This window comes from Mugil cephalus, chromosome 22, assembly GCF_022458985.1.
Source record: "Mugil cephalus isolate CIBA_MC_2020 chromosome 22, CIBA_Mcephalus_1.1, whole genome shotgun sequence".
In the NCBI taxonomy this organism is placed as follows: Eukaryota; Metazoa; Chordata; class Actinopteri; order Mugiliformes; family Mugilidae; genus Mugil; species Mugil cephalus.
In genome coordinates this window covers 14,642,344-14,665,329 of record NC_061791.1, presented here as the reverse complement: position 1 = coordinate 14,665,329, position 22,986 = coordinate 14,642,344, and the positions used below count along the sequence as shown (strand labels likewise).

Below are 22,986 nucleotides of genomic sequence, written 5' to 3'. Positions count from 1 at the left end.
AATGAACTATACAAATAATTTTATGAGCAACTACGTGTGGAGGCTGATATATAAACACACAAAGCTAACACAGATACTGTATAACACCAGCAAATATGTATTCATAGGAAAAATGAATGCCGTATATTTTGTCTCTGTAAATGTCTGCTGTACATCATTTATTTTCTACCCACTGAAATGAATAACTATAAGAAAAATGTAAACGAAGCAGAGCTGTGTTACTCCTACCTATTCTTTTTCTGCCACTGCCAACAATCTCATAAATATACCTGAAATTTAATTGAATGAATTTATCTTTAAAAACCTGCTTTCTGAAAGGGATGCAGCGTCTCCGCCGTTATCAAACTGGGAAAAAAGAAAAGCCATTTAATATTCTGATACATGTAAAATCAAAGGCGGGGATTCAGCTCTGGCTTATCACATAACTGACAGAAGAGCCGAGGGACGGCGGAAAGACTCAAACTCAGGTTGCCATGTCCTGTTATCCCCTCTTTTTTATCCCTGTAGGGACAATACCAAACGGCACAAATGCTGTGAGGTAATAAACATTTTCTTTCAGGCTCTAGCAAGACAGAAGAGACACAATGCTTCCAGTTAAACTGGATCAAATCAAACATCCTGACACATTACAAACTGAAATAGCATGAAATTATGACCCACAAAACTGAAATTAAATCAGACCGGGAGCTTCTTGCTGACTCCCACACACCTGACTGTCTGTGAGGGATAAATATAATTTTTCATACATCATTTATTTATTATCCTCCGTGTTGTTCCGCAGTCATTGAGCTGACACGCTCCTCCTCACCGACGGAGGGATTTGGAGTCTCGCTCAAGGACGTCAGGCTGTCACGGGGATCAAACCTGCGTCCTTCCAGGTACAGGGCGCACTCTGTGGCCGCCAGGACACAGCAACACCACAATGTGACATTGATGTACTTTTTAAAAGGGGCTGATAAAAGTGCTGCCTGGTGATTTAACTTACTGTAAACCTTGATGTAGCTGTGACGGTTTAACAAAGTTTAAATTCTTGCACGTCCTTCATGGAACCGGTTAGCTTTATGAAATCTGACAAATGCCATGCTCACGGGCATCTGTGACTTTTACATGATGTATTACATTTTTTTTTCTCTTTCTGTTGGGTATTAACATCTGAAGACATTTAAATTATAGAGTTCTTTAACAGTCGGTTTATTAGTTTAACAAAAAATGGATGCGTTTGAGATCAATGTTCTCAAATTGTTCAGTTTCACGCCCAATCAGGAAGTTTTGAATTATTATGATGTGGGTAAAAATACTAGCTGATCAAATTTGGGCTGGATTTTGGTGGGAACATCTTATAGTTTTTTCTTACTTTTTAACACTACGTCACGTAGTGGATTACGTGACGTCATCAAGCAGCTTCCTTAGCAGCCTGATGTGAGCGGTTATGGTGGTCGTCTGCTGCAGTTTGCTGTTGGATGGTTTCTTTGCTTCAGATACATAGCTTTTTATGACAGGCTACGCTAGTGTAAGCAATCTGGGAGGTTAAAGCACTAACCAGAACACAGATCTAGGACTTTGAGTGGTTTTGTTTGCTTTTTGGAGGTTTTTGAATAGCTTTTGTGCCAGAAAATATCAGCTATAAAGACACCATTGGTTGATGTTATACAGAGGGATGCATGGGCTTTTGCTAGCCTAGCCTAGCCTAGCCTATTACAATGATAACCTTGACGATAGCTCAAAGTTCACCTGCTCACAAAGTGAGCACCACTGGGTTGAAGACAAGATGTTTAGCTTCCAATATCATGTTGTTTAAGATACTGACATGAAATAACTTGATTGGCAATACAAGCATTAGTCAAGGAGCATACGACACCAAACCGTGTCTGGCAATGCCACACTATCACAGTGACTAACAACAAGGGGACCAGCTAACATAGGTCAGAAACAGAATTTACAAAATCCAACAGTCACTGGTCATGTGAGTTTCTGATGCTTAACACCCACAGAAAGGCCTGTTTAAAACCCCACCAGTCCTTTAGAACTGAAGACTTGGATGAGTGGTGAAACATCTTCAAGTTTGCGTTTCTTTAGCTTTTTTATCCACCATGCCCTGGATGACTGAGAACCGTCACAAAAATTCACAAAAAACCTTCGCCTCTACTCTCACATACTGTTTTTTGTTTCTTTAGTATGAGTTAAATGTTGAGCTAAGCAAGCTACTCAGTGGGATTCTGAAGTCATATGTACAGGACGTAAGTGGTAGCTAAAAGTAAGTGAGTGAACAAGTGTATTTCTGCATGTAGCAGTCTGCAGATGTAGCCTACTCATTTCATGAGAAGCTAAGGCAGCTTTAAATATGTAGAGCAACAACAAGCTGTCAAATAAATGCAATGCAGTGAAAAGTACAATATTTCCCTCGGAAATGTTGTGGAGTTAAAGTATAAAGTAGGATAAACACTGATTATATTTCTAAGTACCTGTAGCGCAAACTCGCATCCGGCGCTGCTTAAAACTTTGGAGAAGATCTTTCTGTTCTCTAATGTGCCGCGAACGTGGTTATTTCTCTGAAAATGTTTAGACTGTGCTCATTGATAATTCATAAAGCCTCAGCTAAGAGAGCAATTACAGGGAGGCAAACAATAGGCTGTTGTGTTATGAGATCTTAACTATAAAAAGAAAGGAGAGGAGACTGGTTTTAGAGAGGTACACCGTGATCCGCGCGAAGCATAAGGTGCCAGGCAATATTTGAGGGAAGGGGCCGACTGAAATAGCACAGAAGATCATGAGACGGTGATGCATAGACACTTTGATCAAAGGAAAACTAAGGTTGGGACCATTTGGCTGTTGCGGTTTTGATGAGTGCGGCCTCTCGGATAGCATCTCGACGTGTCGTTACGGAAGGTCGTTCTGGTGGTTAACTCTCAGAAAGGGCACTCAGCGTCAGTGTCGGGTAACAGCGCTCATATTTGCTCTGCCTCGTCTTCTTCTTTGGTGAAATTTGAAATCAAGGCCCTCTCTCTCCAGCCCCTCCCTCCCGCCCTCCCTCTCTCCCTCCGGCTCTGTTCACGCCGCAGCTGGAAGTGTCCCAATCAGTTTCCCTCCGTTCATGTGACTCAGAGATGGCATTTTGTCATCGGTGTGAAAGCTGTGTAGTGTTGCTTTTTACAGTTTTGACTGAAGGCAGATGGAATCAGCTGATTTGTGTTTGCTCAAATCCAAAACAGATCTCTCAAGTCGTTTGTGAAACATTAGCGCAGAACTCAACCAGACACTGCAATTAAAAGCAGCCACAGCACAGAAGCCTGATTGGAGGGGGATTCTGAAGACTCTGCGAGATAGACTCCGAATGAAACACAGAAATATATTCATCTGTGGAGCATGTGGGGATTTGAAAGAGCTGTCGGCTCCATGGTTTCTGATATGGATTACTTACATCCTGCACTTGATATGTACAGTCATCCAGAAATAATCAGAAGTGTGCAGGAACAAGCCTGAGGACTGAACCGAGCCACTTACAGTCTCTCATGACAGAATTTGGATTGTGAATCACGCAGCGGAGTGGCTTGGTTTCCGCTGCAGGCTGGTGTATAATGATTTGATTAGCACGTCGTCAGGACAATGTGCTAAAGCGGGGCTCCTTTTATAGTCTTAAGTTCATACATCAACTTCAGCGCGACCCTGACAGCTGTCTTGTCTTGTTTATGAAGTGAACTGAGCAGGGTTTGTGGCAGATGCTTCACAGAGCACATGACAAAGAGTGGGCAAACTCCCTTGTTTGGCTTGACAGGGTTGAGAGCTTCCCTCCTCAACTGTCAGAAGAGAACATCTGTGTTTTGGCAAATGAGCGATGTTTGTTCTGCGACGGAGCAATCGGCTCCCTGCAGCCATCCGAGGTGACAGTCCCTGTCACGGTCCAAGCAAAGAGCGAGATAGAGATGGAGGGGAAGGGGAAAGGAGGGAGACGGCGGGGTAATCCCTGTATCGAATCCAGCTGCAGAAACAGAGAGGAAGTCCAGCTTTTTATGGTTTAATAACTCTCCCACTGCCCGCCTTGAAATCTCTGTGATACTGTGGATTACACACATGCCTTGTGCGTCGTACTACAATACAGCAGCACTGGAAATTAAATCTTTTAAAATGATAAATCTTTTTTACTATTAAAGCTGCTTACGCGCAAAAATAAAATTATGCAAAAATGCACGAGGCTTACGAACGTTAAAGTCTGAAACAGGAACGAAATTCTCTGCTGTCCCACAAAGCGAGACAGTTAAAGTCACTCTCTGCTCAGAAATGTGTCACTTTATTGGATGTTTGACCTTCTCTGCGCAGAGTTTGGTACTAGAGGACAGATTTCACATTTGTCCACTGAATCTGGAGCTTTTCTCTGCATTCTTTAAGGCGTAGCTTTGAGAAGTGTATAAGCAGGATGTTTTGGATGGTATCACGGTTTACAGCAGCATTTACAAATCTCAAAGGTATTCTCTTAGTGAAATCAACTAAAGGTTTTCTATTAACATTGCACACAGATTTTATATTGTAGTTGTCAGTCAAGATACGGGCATACAGCCGAGCTGAGAGAGGTGGCGAGCACCAGTGGGGATACTGGACTTGTATATCCAGTTTGTATATACACTGATCGGGTCAGTGTCATTGCGTATGGGGTGGGGGTGCCTGGTCCGGTCCCAGCAGAACACTGAATTGTAACAAGACGGTCAATGTTATTCGGTTCTCTTGTCAGTGGTCATAATGTTGTGGCTGATCTGCAGAGTTTGTATTTGTTGATAATGTCGAGCCAGTCAACGCAGATGTTTCAAGAAGGTTGAGTAAGAAAAGGAGTATCACTATAGTTCTGAATTTGAAGTTGCGTGAATGCCTGAAATTTAGGTTCCACATGCAACTTCAAATTCAGATCTTCATTAGCTAGAACGTCTAAGAAGCATCATCTGTGAACTGAACGTTGAAGCGGGAAAGATCAGCTTTATTTTTGGTTAGTATTTTACCTTTTAGTAAGATTGTTAACACAGGATAAGAAGGATAAGTTTTTAGCACAGCAAAAACACTCCCCCAGCCTGCACAGAGCAGGTGAAGAATTAGTTCCCCAGTTTTTTTTTCTCCTTTGCAAACAACAGTCTATTAATAGGCCAAGGTCGATAGAGTCCTTCACAAGCTAATGAAAAGTGTTGTGGCTTTTTGCGAGCCCATCAAAGTAGAAAAATAAGTGACACAAATGGGACAACAATGAGAAAACAGGTCAGACTCTATTTGCAGTGTCTGATTTCACTAAAGCGTTTAGCATTGTTCTTCCAGATTAAACACACTTTAAAGTCAATCTTCCTTTTACATCTTAGCACTATACTAAATCATGACTGTATAGGATTAGTCCAGCTTTTCTTTTCATGATGATGTTAGAAATGCTGAACATGTTAACACTGGGAATGTTCGGATGGCTAAGGTCCCAAAATGATACAAGTCAAACGTGGTCATTTCAAACTCTATATCTACATTTTGATATATAGTTTCATTCAATCAGGCTCATTAGGCACCAAGGCAGGGAGTATTAACATTGTAACAATTACCTCATACTACATACTGATTTCAGGTGTTTCAGTGACTATATTAGGTCAACGATAAAGCTCAATTTACACTCGACAACAAGAGTCTATTCTGGAGTAGGCTATGCTGGTGAAAGCATTTATTCCTGTGCACTGGTGTGTCGGGATTATTCAGTAATTAGTGGCTAGTCAAATGTGTTTGTCTGTCTACTTCACACAACAGTGACTGAAAATGAGCAGCTTATGCTGGATTTGAAGTACAAGTGCTCATATTTAGAAACGTGAACAAGGAAATGCATTTTGGACAAATCACTGCAAAAGTTCCAGTTGTAGTTGCACTTTTAGGGTATAGGGTAGGGTTTGGCGACGTGTACAGGGTAGAGTAATGAACAGTGTAAGGTAGAGGGCAGGTACAGGGCAAGGTATGATGTAGGGTACAGGGAAGGGTGCAGCGTAGGGTACAGGGTACGGTACAAGTTAGGGTATGGGCTAAGTAGAGTACAGTGTACGGTACAGGGTAGAGTATGATGTATTGTACAGGATAGGGTGCAGCTTAGGGTATAGCATACAATACGGGGTAGGATAGGGTGTGATGTAGGGTACAGTGTAGGGTACAGGTAGGGTACTGTGTAGAGAACAGGGTAGGGTACGGGGTACAGGGTAGGGTACAAGGTAAGGTACAAGGTAGGGTACAGGGGTACACCGTGGGGTACAGGATAGAGTACAGCTTAGGGTGTAGGGCAGGGTACGACAGAGTACTTCACAGCGTTCAGCATGGGTTTCGGGGCTAAGCCAAAGAGGTGCCCAACCATTGCCCAAACTAGCCTAAACTAGCTTAAAATTTTACTAAAACACATATTACCCTTGATATTTGTGAAATGTGATGTTTGATTAGCATACTATTTACCACAGTGTGATTTTAAGAATCAGGAGAAAGAAACATAACCTGAAATATTTGATGTATTGTTCAGTCTCAGTGTCATGTACGTGAGGGGAAAAAAATGATTGGGCAAAGTGTCAAGTTCGGGGATTGTTCAGTGTGTCTCTAGGCAACAGTATACCAAATGTTATTATTTCTCCACCGACAGCAATAAGATGGAAGTAGACTCTGGGCAGTGCTGAACTTGCCCTGTCAAAACTTTTTCAGTGAAAGTGGCAACTGCCTGATAATGTTCATTTAGACCATAACTGGAGTGTAGTGGAGTGATACGAACGAGCATGCAGTATGGGAAATAGAGACAAAAAAAAAAAAAGATACTTCTGAACAGAAGTGCATATTTCCCGTCACTGTTTCAGATTATTTTTTTTAATCTCTGCGTGTTCAAGTGTTTTTAAACGGAGTTTGCTGGTGTGCTGGAAAAGACGAAACAACCGAGGTCGTCAGGGTTGCGGTCGGAGATACGGCTTCATCGTTTCATCCAGCTTTAAACAAATTCACTTCTTCCACATGAAAGAAAATCCACTGATTTACACCAAACACTCAAATGCCACACAACAGAGCAAGCTCATAACAAAGTTCAATCTCCGGATACTTTTGAGCACACAACTGCAGGAGATCTACTGATGTGGTGCCGCTGAAAACAATAAACATTACTCCTCAATAGAGGTGTTTATTTGCATTTGAAAGTGTCCTCAAGTGTAGTGCACAATATTCAGTAGCTAGGAAACTGTCTCTGCCAGCAAGAGGAGAAATAAAAGCGCTCCAGACAATCAGAAGATAATTACACATTTCATTTAAGCTTCAGTTTATTAGTATTTGTTTTTCTCCAAACTTCATTGTGCAGATCCTGTTTCACGCTTTTGGCAATAATCTGCATGCATTATGTGCTTCACTGCAGGGCCAATTCTGTGGGAAACGCCGTATGTTATACAGAAAATATTGTCAGACTCACGTGAAAATAAAAACTTCCAACCACCAAAGACAGTTTCCAAGAGTGTTTTCCTTCTCAAAACGCCCATTTAAATATTTGTTATAAGCTGCGATGTAAAATCCCCAGTGCCAATACACGCTCCACCGGTGCAATGTATAAAATGAAAGAATAAAACTTGAGGCAAATTATTGCCAAGAGAATATTCTTTATTGTTTTAGTTTAATGAAATTCCAGGGAGTATTAAAGGAGAATTTACGATGCAAAAGTTGATCAAGCAAGCAATTCAGCATCGTGAGAAATCCTCTTATTTGTCAATAGATAGCCATTTGTCTCAAGTATAGTGCTGTCAGAACACACTTAGAAAACAGAAAAGGGAAAACTAAAGTGAACACAAATAGGCATCTAAAGTAGTCTGGGTAATCCACGCATAAATGTAATGGGATCTTAGGAGGAGTTGTGTGTTGGTGGCAAGCGTTCAAACGTTTAGCTTGCGCATTGAGGTACAGTGAATGTGCTTATGTCTACGTGCAGACAAGGAAGCTGTTGCATCCTCCTGGATTAAACAAATGTCTGCATTAATTAAAATGGTATTAACCGATTCAAATTGTATTTTCTTTTCTGAAACAATGAATATATTAACTGTATAAGGTTGTTCTTATCCAGCAAAGCTAAGGAAACATTATTGTTTATTTGGTGGTTCTGTTGTCGCCGTTTGGTGTTGAATGGTTGTCAGAACTGCTGTGTGTCTAGCAAAGAGGATTATAAATCAAATCAAATCCATAAGATTGTGAGCTTTAAAACTCCTTAAACATTAGTAATGTGAAAAATTGAATAAGTGCATCTTTATTTCTTTATTTATTGCATTGTTTTGTTTTCTGATGATTTATTTGATGGGTCCTTTTAACGTTTGCAATAGAGTTCCTAACTGTACATAAGCTGACATGGGGCAGATCGGAAAAAACGTTTTAAAAGCATAGAAGAGTTCATGAACTAAACACTGGATTACATTGTTGTCTTATATCACACGGCAAGGATATCTTTTGTATTGCTCCAAAGTTGCCAAAGACTTCCAAGTCAAGGTCAAGACGTAAAACGGCTTCAAACTGTAACAAATCTCCAGCGAGTCGCTCCGGCGAGCACACCGCCGCACCAATGACAACAGAGCACATTCAGGGACAATGAGATGTCATTTATGGAATTGCACCCTTAGACAGCACCCAACAAATGATGCTGTGGCGCTCTCCCGTGCACTCACTCACCAATGACCCTTTTTTCACACACATCCTTTGCTGTGAATTGCACAGCAATGTCAAGTGGCCACCAATTCAACCTCCAATTCTTCGGCTAACCGGTGACTATAAATCTGTCACCGTGAAGGTGAACACCCACCGCTCTGAACCAAGCACTTAGGTGTACAATTTGAGGTCCATTTGAGAAAATACATAAACCTCACCATTACACGGCGATCATACTCAACATTTTACTGAGTTGTCTCTCGGGCTACCTTGAATTCCTTGTAGTACCTTGAGGCTGTAATCATTGCTGCATGTTATATTGGTGAATATCCAGCATTAAACTATCTGGGTGGAGTTTGCATGTTCTCCCTGTGTCTACGCGGGTTTTCTCTGGGTACTACTGCACTGCACCGCACTACTGTCTATGTGTTAGCCCTGCGATAGACTGGCGACCTTTCCAGGATGTACCCCGCCTCTTGCCTGATGACAGCTGGGATGGACTCCAGCAACCCCCGCCACTCTAGTGAGGATAAGCGATACTAGAAGATGAGATGAGTTCCCTGATGACGCATTATTCTTCCTCTTCTATAAGACTATATACCTCAGCGACGTGAAGACCACCATACTTACCTACCATACATAGAGAAATTTGGCCTTTCTGGCATCATGCTGATCTGTTGGTCTACAATTTATTCAATGCGGATGATCATGTTGTTGAAAACAGTGCATCGGAACAAGGAGATGCGAGCTCTCACTCAACTTTGTTGTCAACTCCATTTTCTTTTAATGCACTGGTTCGCCAAGCTGAACAGCCAACCGAAAAAATATCTCTGACAAACCCACCGGCAATTCAACTAACTGAAGCATCTGGAAAGTTGCCGTCAAGGGTCCAACTAGTGGCAGTGGTGGGGGACACAGCGCAAAAACTACAATCACTCACCCACGCATTGTTTTCAAAAAATGAAAAACAGAAACCCGGAGTTGCTGAGGAGTTACGGGATAAACCACTGTTTTTATCCAGTCCTGCGACCACCCAATGTCTTGCTGTCAGTGTGACAGACTAGCAACTCACTTAATGTTGAGCTTAAAAGTAGTTCATCATAAATACAGACATTAAAAACATTCACATGTAAATGCTTCAGAGATGCAAGCAAGTATAGCAAAGATAAATGTGTATGAATACGACCACTGCAGATACAATACCAACCGAAGGTTTGGACACCCCTTCTGATTCGAGGGATTTACTTTATTTTTGTCATTTTCTACATTGTAAATTACTACAGAAGACATTGAAAATACTTCATGAAGTAGTCACCTGGTTTTCAAACAGTCTTTAATGAGTTCCCAGAGGTGTCGAGCACTTGTTGGCTGCTTTGCCTTCGCTTTCTGATCTACTTCATCCCAAACTATCTCAGTTGGGTTAAGGTGACTGTGGAGGCCAGGTCATCTGACTCAGCACTTCATCCCTCTCCTTCTTGGTTAAATAGCCCTTACATTACATTGCCTGGAGGTCTGTTTAGGGCCACTGTCCTCTTGGAAGTCAAATGATGGTTCCACTAAGTGCAAAACCCATAATAGGATAGCATGCTGATGCAGAATGATGTGGTAGCCGTGGAGGTTAAGTGTGTCTTGAATTTTGAATAAATCACCAATACTGAAACCAACATAGCACCCAGACAAAATCACACCTCCTTCTCCATGCCTAATGGTGGGAAACACACCTGTAGAAACCACCTTTTCACATTTTCTGTGTCTTACAAAGACATGAGATATGGAATGAAAAATCTCATCAGACTAAAGTACAGATTTCCACTGACCTAATGTCCGTTCCTTGTATTTCTGGCCCAAGCATTTTTTTTATTATTCTTCTTCCTTAGTAGTTTGCAGCAATATGACCATGAAGGCCTAAATCACAAAGTCTAATTTAATATGGGGTGCTGTTAATTTGTGGTTTTAAGGCTTGAAACTTTAATAAACATGTCATTTGCAATGGAGCTAAATTACATTCTTCCTTTCCTGGGGTGTTTCTCATGTAAGCAAGTTTCATCACAGCTTTTTATGGTTTTTGCGGCCGCACGTAAGGATTATATTCAAAGTTCTTGTAAATTTCCAGCTTGACTGACCTTCATGTCTAAAGTAATTGTGTTAGATGTGATCTGGATACCTACCCTACCTCTGAACAACCCACTTGAGGAGGCAGAAATTCCACAAATGCACTAGTCATAAGCCACATCTGTTAACTGAAAACCATTCAGGTGACTACCTCAGTTTCTTCACTGTTTTGACATCTTCAGTAGAAAAGATGTGCGCAGTTTTGACTGGTCCCTCTTGCGCCCACACTGTCATCGCCTACATGTCTTAATGATTACGACTATTTATAATTTCACAGGGCAAGCTAAGTGCGAGCCTCGTCTGTGCTATTTTGCCACTCGATTCTAATTCCTATGTGACACTGGGGGCTATAACAAAACCTCCATGAAAGGTCATGTTTGCTTTGCAAAAATAAACTTAATTACATAAATAATCCGAGATCCCCAATGAGGCTTTGCCAATCTATACGTCGATGCGGCAGGCAGATAAGAGGTGGGAGGCGGTAAATAAGGCGTAAACGCAGCTTGTAACATTGTATGCTCGTGCCATATGATACCGCACCTCTTCCAGTAATTACCGTACCGCTCCCGCATCCCAGTTTGAAATTTGATCGTCATCTGTCATAAGTGTGATAAGACACTGTGCCAGATGGTTTCTGCAGTGTGTCCGTGGCTCCACCACACTTCATTAGGGAGAGGGTGTACAGAGGAAAAGGTGCTGTGGAGGGAAGGATTAGCCACTGCGCCCTGCTTTCTCTTCACTCTGCTGTAGAGCCTAGAGAGGCTTACTGAAGCCTGTAGGGGCATCTGAGGGTCTTCACCTTCTGCTCATTGCTGTTCTTTTTTCCTGCTGTACAGAGGGAGGAGTGGGATGTGGTGCAGGGAAAGGAAGAGAGGATTTGAAGATAGGGATCTAGGGTGCAATCACAGCCATGGTTTGTTTTGAGAAGCAGGAACCAGGATAACAGCCTGTATCTCCGCTTTATGAGAGCAAATATGCACTCAGACAAGCTAGGCTATCGTGAAGTTCAGTTAGTAGAAAAGCTTCTTGTTCCTGTTCTGCGTCATAACAAACTTCACATCCAATACAAGTGATAGTTTATAAAGTAAACTCTAACGGAGATACATATGGGCAGGTTTGGCTAGGTTGGCTGGGTTTGTGCATATAAGTTAACCTAAGTATGGTATTACTGACAAAAGTTAGTGCTTGTATATTTGTATTGTATTCATCTAAAATTGATTAAACCTGATATCACAATAAATTATCCCCCTACGCTAACACTCCTCTCCTTTTTTTTTTCTCCAGGATGAGTGAGCTATACACCTCCATCGGAAGCAAAGGGGCTCTACTTTTAATGGTGCTCGTGGTCAGTATCTGGGAGATGACCGTACCGACAGAGGGAACAACGGGTGAGCCAACAGACAGAAAAAGCATCCTCTGGTTCTGTCTTGCTCATTTACGGCATTTTTATATCTACAGTCTTTGACTTTGGTCTGAATCAGTCAACTGCATTATTAAACTTGAAGATAAAATGTTCTCATTGGTCAGATGTGTCTGATGCATGATTTAGAAAATCACAGGAAGAAGGTCTTGTGGTCTAGACTAGGAACAGCAGCAGAGTTGGCACTGGTTCGTGGCAGCAGAACGATGAATAGGTTTCTGGGAACCAAAAATCCAACATTGCTTCACACTTGGCAACGTCGTTCTGCCTTTAGACGACCAAAGGAGTTGATGGTTAGAGCTGTTTGGATCCAACCTGCAACGTATGTCTGGCAGCTGGGATCACAGTCAAGTCATGTTCCCACCACAAATATACCATCCTAGAGTTTGTTTGGGACTAGATCAAGACCACCTACAAGAACCCTACATGTCTTTCTCAGGTTTCATAACTGTATAGATATGGTATTTTTCAATATACGTAATGCTGACAACAGTCAAATCTAATCCCTCAGTAAGTGATGGTCGCAGTTCCGTTTTATAGCTAAATAGCATTTTTGGGCTAAATATCCTTCTATCATGAATGTGGAGACCAGAAAGCTAGCTTGAAGCGTTTTCAATGGCCAGAAAGGTGGGTGGAGTGGGGATTAGAACACAGAGTCTAATTTAAAGGTTCCAGACACCTTTTAAGATGAATACCAAATAATCCGCTTAGAGTAACATTGTCTGATACAAGTTTCTCATTAAAGCCCCTCGGTCCAAAATCCAGAATCTATGAATATGAAAACATCCTGGATACTAAAAGTGTCATCGTCACTTCAGTAAAAAGCCCCGGAGTGTGTGACCTGGAGGCATTAAGTTTCAACGTCACACTTGAAATTGAAGAGATTTGGGGTAATCACAGATAACCCTTCCGGCCCCGAAACTCCACACATGTAAGTGATGGGAAGGAAAATCCAAGAGAAGCCACGCGAGGAAAGCCACATTTTTGACTGGGGAGAAACTTTAACAAATCAAGATGACGAAAAAGATAATGAATGAACTAATCCTAAAGCAGCGCACCTGAGTGTGTATTATTGTACTGGTGAAAGGTTAACTCAAATCATTGAACACCTTTACAGAATATATTTGTGACACAATCGCACTTAAGTCTTGAGTGGGAACAAAGAGGTTAGGTCTGAGAGGCGCACATTGACAGGGAATATAAGAGTATGGTATTTAAAATGCTGCTAGTCACACGTTAGTTATACGTTTAATAGTACCGTATATAATAAAGTAGCTAAGACCTATTCATGAATTATAAACACTACAGGTCAAGAAGCATACTCCACCTCCAAAACATTGCACTTTATATTTCCCTAATGCAAGTCAATTGTGCTTTTTTTATTTATTTTTTGGAAAACCACAGTAGACATCATACCTGGGAGTATTATTGTATTTAGCCTTTTTATAGGCTTTGTTGACAGTGTGATTATTCCACATGGAGTATGCCATTTCAATAAAAAACGTATTGACTTTTATTGATTAATGTAGGTCAAGCTCTTAAATATTCCTTCTTACAGTTCCCATAATGCAACATTATTTTTTTTCTTTTTCCACAGCTAATAAATGCCTATGTTCGTGAAATTCCAGCAATAAATAAAAACGTAGTCGGCATGCTCTACTGTCTAGTCAAACAACAGATGTAACACAAAAATCCAAAGTCAATCAAAGACTATAATGTCGTCTTCTGTTTCTGGAGAGAGTTCAAAAGGTTAGACCCCTGCTGCAGAGAATCAATAAAGACGACGGTCCCAGGGCTCTTATCAGTTTTCTCGGTCCCATCGTGTGATTACTCGGCCAATGCTCTCTCTGCCCATGTCAGGACATAAACAGCTCTTCTCTGTCAACAAGTTGAGTTGAGTTTCTGTCCATCTGTTCACTCAGCTCTGCAAGAACTGACTAGACCTGCGGAGTCTTGTTTGATTTTCCCCAAAGCAGAGCAGTGGCTGCCACCTCTATTCTAATGTGTTTGGAAAGGACTTTCACAAATAAAATGTCACGCAGGCAAATGGAGGAGTAATAGGGTTGAAACAGCTATGAGTGCAACTTGTCTTCCCCGCCTAATTAAAAGTGTCAAGTGGTCGCGAGAAAATCTATGGAGATCAATTATGGCAACTCAGCAACATTAAAAAGTAGAGGCCACATGTTTCATCCCACTGACAATGCGCAATCTGAAGTAATTGGCGGCGCGCAGACAGGTCTGCAGCCAGACACGATGTCCATTTGCGAGGATGATAGAAACTGCACGGACCCCTCTTCTGTTAGTGGTCCAATTAGACAGGAGCGCGTTGCTTTGATTGGCAGCGAGCCCCACTCAAGGTGCTCATCATTTCGGCAGGAAGTGGATCAGAATAATCCCGCACGCGTTCAATTTCTCGCCGATAGCCACCGCAACCCCCCTAATTTCCCCAGGGCGTTATTTCTGCTGCTGTGAACCTGTTATCATTCGAGAAACGAAATGAACACGGAACACATTCAAAACAGAGCGAACGCATTCCTATGGAGGGAGCGCGAGTAGAAAGAGAAAACTAAGCCTATTCTCAGAGAAGCAGGCCAAATTTAATACACCTCAATGAGGAGACAAGTCGATTTACTTATGCGCATGTGAGCTTTCACTTCCTTAAATAACTGGTTTGTGTCAGCGAAGGAGGGATCGTGTTTGCGCCGTCAAACAGGCTGCTCTCTGACAGCTATGTAAATTCAGTTTATTTTCCCCTCTGATATATAAAAAAGAAGGTTTGCCTTTGCGCTGTCTTGTCAGACAGTGATACTGGCAACCTGAAATGGAGGCGTCTGTCCTTTTATACACTAAATGTTTACAACACGGACGTGATAAGTGACTGTGGTCATTCCGTTTTGTGGACTGTGACTTTTGGATGCATTTAAACACTCTTGACTAACAGCCATAACATTATGATGGCGCCTGTCAGGGGCTGGGGCAGGAAGTGAACATTATATCCTCAAAGTTCATGAGTTAGAAGGACGAAATACGATCCTGTGGAAGAATTGGAGCAACTCTATGGGGGCGAGACAGCACCATGAGGATGTTACTTTAGCCCCTTTCACACTGCACAAAAATTCTGCATTGTCCCGGGTCGTCACTGGTGTTTTTGGGTGTTTGGTCCACTCTGTGTATAAGATCATTCTTCCTGTTGATCTCCCCGAGGTCCATCTCTGTATGGCAGAGATTTTTTTTCAATCAAACTAATCAAGTGTAGCCCCTCTGCCATGAAGTTAAAATGGTTCGGGAACTGTTTGAGGAACGCAGGAACCTCCAAATTCCCCAGGTCTTGGTCCTTTCAATCATCTGTTTGATTTCATAGTGTGGTTACTGGACAGACAAGCCTGATCCATGGAGGTTTCTTGCAGGACTTAAAGGATCTGCTGCTCCTGTCTTGCTGCCAAACACCAGAGATAACGCACAGAACACCTTCAGAGCGCTAATGGTGTGCATGCCTCAAGAGGTCAGGGGCTATTTTTATGGTAAAAGGGGAACATGCACAATATTAGGTCCTAATGTGATTCTATATTAATGTATGTATTTTTGTCCAATAAAGTCCAATAAAGGTTGAGTACTTGCTATGCTTCTCCTGGACCTTTATTGACTTGTTAACCTTTAAGGAAACCCACATATGCAGTAAATTGTAAAAGATGATTTAGATCATAGGAAGACAACAGGAACCTACAGTCAGGAACCTAGCTTAGCATTAAATGGGGGAAACGGTCACAGTCTGGCTCTGGTGTTAACATTATAAATCTTAAAGAACAATTTCAAAACCTTCCAGTGTCTTTCATAGATCAAGAGACATGAACTCGTATAGGCTTATACAAGTCTAACATACACAAGAGGCCTTTGCTCATTTAGAAATGTAAATGGTAATTGTTGTGATTGTTATTGCTTCTGTTCATATTAATCATTATTTAATGTTCTGTTGAAATCTTCAAATGCATGTACTAATTTGTGGTAATTGTTAGCATTTCTAAGTCTATTTACACAATTACTTGCTTACATCATGCTGTTTATTCTCAAGTGTTAGATTCATTTTATGGCTTCTCACTTCTTACCTCTACTGCTGAGAAGCAATATATTTCACTGTATATTATCTGTCAATCACAGATCAAGCATCTAGGCAACGAAGTAAGCTGCCACGTGGTGCATTATGGAGGTGCATACATACCTGTATCTGATAAAAGACTTCTGTGCAGGTATTTCATCGCTCTAAGTCCCTCCAGAAGTCTCCTCTCTCCTCATGGTGCCTTTATGGGATTGGAACGTCCTTGAAGATGGTGAAAGAGGAACATAGCGTTGAGTTAACGTAACGAATCTTGTCCACACGATCACAAAATTAAAAGCCACACTGTTGTACATTTCCTCCAGTCGCGCTGCCAAAAAGTTTGCCAGATAACCACAGGAGATGTGACTGGATCTGGACCTGTTTTCCAATCTCCAAGCTTAATGTTCCAACAGTTTAATAACAAATAACCCTCTGGTTTTTACTGCTCTGCCTACTGAGGATCAGGTCTGCTAAGCTTAGCTTATCAAACCAGCTCTTGGATGTAAAAAGCGAATAAGGACATTACGAATCTACTCCTTTAATGTATGGTAGGGGTCAAGCAACTAAGAGGGCCTTCACAACTAAGTTCTGACACTGGGAACATTGACTCCTCAGGTTGGTTTGTTTTTGGGTGCTGTGAACACAGTATTTGCATTCCTATCTGGATCAAATGAACTGAGCCGAGCCCAGTTAAAAAAAGGGCGGTCTCAGCTGACTGCAATGCTCCCTGGAGTTAGGGTTAGGTTAGGGTTAGGGAAGGTTAGGGTTAGAGTTGCACCGTGCTCCCCACAGGCAGATACGATTAACTTATAACATCAGCAACAACTCCAGACTACTGTCTGTAAAGGGACAGCTTTACTTTTGTGAAGGTGCAGTGCAAGTTTTTTTCTTAGAAATATACAAAGATGCAAATAGCTTTTAACATTGTAGCAACAATTAATATGATTTAGAGTACAATATACAAAAATCATATGTGGGTAGATTACTTTGACATGATCATAGTAAAAGTAGCCTGCTAGCCAAAAATGCATGGGCACCCCAGGCCTAGATGCTTGATCAAATTGCTGACATCCTATTGTTGCCGCAAAATTAGGCACAATCACAAAGTTGTGTGCAAAACCGTAGTGTTGAAGACGTGTCACAACTTCATCTTGCTTGCTTTGTCTCGATTGCCCTGTAAATATGAACCAAACCATGCTTTAATGCAACATGTAGCAATACTGCCACACATACAACATTACATTACTACCTTAATCGGAGCAAATTATAGGTGTGGAAGCACCCAACGGAATTCTCTATTGCTACATATGAGGCACTGAAAGTTGACTTTGTACATAAATTGCCAGGTGCATAATCATCCATTATGGATGTGATTTCTGGGGAAACTGGGCTGACTGGAAGGCCCTGCAGCAAACTCCTGACAACTGCTCTCAGTCGAGTTAACAGTTATTTTTTTCTTTCAGAGAGAAAGCAAATCAAGAGAAAAAAGAGGAAATGTGACTGCTATGTAGCTGTTAATCATCACATCAAGCTGCTGCCACCGGCTTAATGAACGCAATCAATCAAATGTGTCAAAAAACAAGTTGTGACAGGCACGATTTCCTCAGAAAAATTTAACATCTACGCTCGAATTTCATATTCCGCCACAATTCTCTGCACGCAGTACTTGTGGTTGCCCGAGTGGGCATGAAGAGTTTATATTCTGACCTTCAAATTGCGCTAGTGTGATCCCTGCAGGCACATTACAGCCTTGAATTTGCGTGTCCACAATGGGAAACCACTTAGCAAGAATCAAAGCACACAGGTTGCTAAGAGGGAACACGAACCTGAGAGGAATAAAATATTTTTTAATGGTTCATACTCTAGCACTTAGGTAGGACGCAGTTGGGGTGGGGTGTGGGGGGCAAATCCGGTTTTGCAGAGTCTCATTTGAGGTGTTTTCCATTGTGTTGTAAATGCAGCGCCGACGTGTGACCCTGATGTGTGACTTACATCCTGGGTTGTACGCATCAAAGATTGCTGCTTGCTCTGCACCTTCCACTTTTGGCACTTTGTAATAAAAATGACTTATATGTTGCATAAGCAGAGTATCTCGCCAAGAAAGGAAAACACTGCTTGCACCCTTGAGAGAGCAGTAACTAACACTCAGGCACACTACTGGATCCTCACGTTAAGCATCACAATCAATCCGCATTCTCGGTTGCAGCCAGTTTTTTGTTTTTTTTACCCCCCTGAATGTGCTCCGTGATCTGAAGCATCGACTCAAGTGTTTTGCCATCAGTCACTCCTCAAACTGCTTCTAACAAGGTAACAAATAGTTTAAAGGGGAAAGCCTGTCCATCACTGGCGACGCGTCGCTCCTGCTTCTCGTCGCGTAGGGTAGCGAAGGGGGAATCACGCTCGGCGAGCTCATCGCCAAAGATAATTTTGGCCGTGTGAGAGGCGGCGTTTTTGGCTGCGCGCGACGCTGCGTGGAAAGCGAAGCGATGATTGCATTATCATTCACAACAGCTTCATGAATGATACAGAGTATGCATGGTTTGCAGTTTCCTCTCTGTCTCCGGAGACGACTGCAGGAAAGGTTCCCGAGCAAAGTGATTCCAGTGTTGCGTGGAAAGAAAAAGCCCATCACTTCCCACTGAAAGCAGCTTTGGTTCAAAGGACCGACTAAAAGGAACAAACGCCTTGTAAAAAATGTAACACTGATAGTCAGCATCAAGTGTCTGGATGATAGAGATAGTTCAACAAGTGAATGAAATGAAAATGTGGAACTTCCTCCAGTCTATGACGTTTTACTGTTGTTTCTCACACAGAAGAAACTACATTTTAGCACCAGGGACAGTTCCTCTAGTGGAGAAATTGGGTGACATCCTGCCAGTGGTGTCAGCCATACGGCCTAAACCAGGGACCAAAACTGGAACGCCAGAGGTTCCAATCTAGCCCATGGAATATATTTGCAAAATGTACACATAGAAGACATTAAGGGCAATTTTTAACCACAGTGTTCGATTTAGCTATTGGTGACTATCCATGTGTTTGTGAGTATAGTCTAATCAGCATCAAGCCTGGAGCACTGCTGGCCCATCCACCTGGGCAATTTCAACATGGCCGCAAATCATCCAGATCATTCATATAATTTTTTCTCTTCTTTCTTTTTTGCTACAATACCATTTTTATTTTATTTTTGATATTACAGCCACTAAGCCAAGGATCAAGGTACCCCTGTGAAAGCAGGAGCGTGGGCCATGGTTTCCATCGAGATGGAACTAATCAGGAATACGAACATGCCTGATTTCGCCCAGAGACTTAAGTGCAATGGTTGAATGCTTTAATCAAAAGCGACGTAGTGACTCTAAGCGACGTAGTGAATCAGATGAATCCAACGGAATCGGTTTAGTACTTGCCTTAACATCCAGCGCTGCTGAACTAATAACTGGAAGTTATCTTATGATTACTTACGGTGAGTTAAACTTCAAAAAACACATTCAGTGCAATGTGACAATGTGTAGTTAACCTGTTGATAATGAATCCATTGAGTGGGTCTTAAAAACATTGGCCCTCGCTAAAAGATTTGCCATTTCCACTTGACAACGTGTGGAGATATGAAGCTACAAACTGCGCAACACCTGGGAACCCTTTGACACATCCTGTTTAGTTATAGCATGTTTATTTATAACATGTAACATGCTAATGAGTTCCACTGGTGGAGCACTTCACCAACCACAAAGCAGTTGGCCTTACTTGTCTGTTTTGTAACTTTGTCGATTGCAGTGTGAAGCCAACATTAGTGTGGTATCAAAAATCTTAACGTGTCTGCCAGAGAGCAAAAAGTGACTCTCACTTCACAACTTTCCAAAGAAGAAAACTTATTTGTACTCTTACTTCACATGACACTTATAATTTCAACAACCTTGAGCAACGGTCTCAATAATAAACCGAACACTGTATCAACCATCAATTTCATCTCAGGATTTAGCTTTTTGACCCAAACGATCGTATGCACTCAAATAACTTAACAACGATTCACTGTCGGCCATAAAACTATCGGAAAAACACGATAATTATGAGCATATCTGGCAACACTGAAGCAGACTAAAAATTGTTGAAATTCTGAAAGCATACGACCTGCAAACAAAAATCAGAAAAATAAGCAGGTTATAGCCCCGATACTCAATACATAGTAAACAGGTGACAGAAGGACTCTTTCAAGAGAAATGACAGGAAGGTGAGTGAAGGACAAGAGACTTTTTTTGCCCAAACTTAAAGATAAGAGCATTTTAAGTAAAGCAGAAGTGGAAGAGGAGATAACTAAAAATCTTTCCTCCCACTTACCTCATGTCAGACATTTGGTTCTTTGCTTAATAATGTCCTGGATTTGTATTTTTTGTCATTGAGCTTAGTCAAAAAATCCACAAGTCATGTACACGTCTTTACATAATGTGAACTATTAGCTGTAAAGCAGATTAAAAATGACCAAACGTTATTGTCATTTAGGAAACAATTAGATTGGCATGAGCGACAATAATGATAACACAAAGGCAAACAGACTTTATTAAGCTTCTACAACTACACATTTATTGCCAAGTCTACAAATAGCTCATATATCGCCAATAAGATTGTGGCAGATGTGAGAATTAAGATCAAAGCTCAGAAATGCCTCGGAATGATGACTAACAGTCTGTCAGTCTGGGGGTTGTAAGCTTCTTACATAGTCCGCGAGTAATCCGTTCTCGTTCCTAGGGCTGTGAGAACAAAAGCCAGGTAATTTATACTTCGCGAGAAACTCAAGTTTGAGGAAGTCCTCATAGGGCCCTCCCACTGCAGCATACGTCACACGCGCTAAGCATTGTGGGAGATGCGGGAGATAGACGACGAGAGGCACTTTTCTTACTATTTTTAGATGTCAGCCAGTCGTTTTGACAGTCGTGTCCGTCGGATCACGTCGTCAATTCAGCATTAGTGGTCATACTACGGACATTAGCATGTGGGAGCTAATACGGTGGCCGCTAGCGTTTCTAATTTTCCCCCACTAACCACGAGCCATTCAATTTCTGAGCCATCAGAGTCGTTGCCGGACACAACACGAGAAGAAAGTCATTTCCGGCACGATGGCTGATGTTGATGTGTCTTGAATAAGTATAATTCTGAATATCCTAATTTAGTTAGACACTGAATCAACATTTTGTCCCTGTGACCGCCCGGTTGGTGCATGTAAGTGTGGCTGTGAATATGTGGACGACACCACAGAAACAGGTGCTACTCTCATTGGTATAGCAAGTCCATTCTATCCGGATGCGTGCATGAATTTTTTGGCTTGCCTTTCACCGTCCTCCTTCCCGCTAAAAGGGAGTTTTTAATTACTGCCGTCAACTCGGTGCTTGTTCTAGGTGTGCTTCAGCCTCTGGGTTATGTGGAGCGTCTGGAGACGATTCAGATCGTTATCGACGCTGAATTGAATTAGCACATTTCCTGACAATCCATCCAAAGTCAGAAATGTCAGCCTCATGGTACGACAAGAGGAAAAGTCAGGAGGAGCAGCCAACTTTTTCAGGTTTTGGTCCTGGCTATGATAAAAACAAGCCCTTGAAACCTGTGACTCATCTTCTACATCTTAACTATTTATAATTTCCATGTAAGAGGCCTTCTTGACGACGGACTATTTTTCATGCATGAATACTTTTCTTTTTTTGTCTGTTTTGGATGGTGAGACAGTCAGTTGAGATGCAGATAATAAACATGGGGAAAATAGAGGGACACAACAAGCAGCCAAGCTCCAAACCACAATCAAACTGGGAATATGGCAGCCATACACCGTGTTTAGCAGCCAGCGTGTGCCTGAATCCCGCCATTTAAATTTCATGGCATCATGCTTGTCTTATAAAACTTTGAAATACAAATCTACAAAACACGACCGCGCCAAGTGCAGCGTGTCCAGCGCCCGAGGGATTCTCCCTGTCGCAGCGGTGGCACAGTGGGCTTAAAAACGGACTCTGGGTTTGCAGGACAGGCGGATTCCGGAGTGAAATGCTTTTCCTTTTCTCTCCGCTGGCCGGGGAATCTGAGCGGGCGTCCAAGTATAACTCCAAATCCAGTCAGAAACGCCGCAGCCTCTCGGTGTGAAGCAACTTCCCATACAAAAATCTAAAGCAGCTCGGCTTGCCGCGTGTTTGTCTTTCATATCGCTCCCTGTTTGGGGGCAGAGCAATGAGTAAGCATCCCGCTACTTTTGGCTGACTACCTGCATTATCTCTGATGTATGAGGAGGGACAGGGGGGATTGTCAGCGCAGACATGCTATCAAAAGTAGCAAAAGGGTGCATAATCAAAAGAGAAGTTCAATTTCCATTCCCGTCTCTCTTTTTCTTTGGTTTTATATTTGACTTGTTGTCCTTTTCCTTTCCGTTTCATAGTGAGGAGGTTAGATTGTATCATTTCTCAGCCTGAGGACAATAACTGGTCCGTCGTCTGTGCGCAGGACAGTGGATACTTTTGCATGGCTGGCCAAAAAGGCAGCAGGAAGCACAGGCTGCGGTTGGGGTGGGTGTTGTCTGATAGTATCCTTTGGGCTCTGCGCAGACACCTGATCTGGCCAGTATCACTGATGCTGGGTAGATAGGTCAGATGATGTTATCGGCGGTTTTACATGCACGTATACAGCAACAATGCCCACAGACTTAAAGAGGCTATATTCTGTTTTTTGGGGGTTTTTATGGGGATCT

At 42.1% G+C, this 22,986-nt stretch overlaps 1 protein-coding gene across 3 annotated transcripts in view; it reads left to right on the top strand.

Moving 5' to 3' along the window:
* The window catches only part of LOC125000255 (chemokine-like protein TAFA-2), a 64,328-nt gene that overhangs the window by 28,998 nt on the left and 12,344 nt on the right, over positions 1-22,986 (top strand). For 2 of the 3 annotated variants that reach the window (XM_047575668.1, XM_047575670.1), the window contains exon 2: positions 12,040-12,143. In XM_047575668.1, the coding sequence (XP_047431624.1) occupies positions 12,041-12,143 (103 nt within the window). In that variant the 5' untranslated portion in view covers position 12,040. Of the gene's footprint in view, positions 1-781; positions 879-12,039; positions 12,144-22,986 lie in introns of all 3 variants that reach the window. The other variant, XM_047575669.1, reaches the window with a different exon arrangement.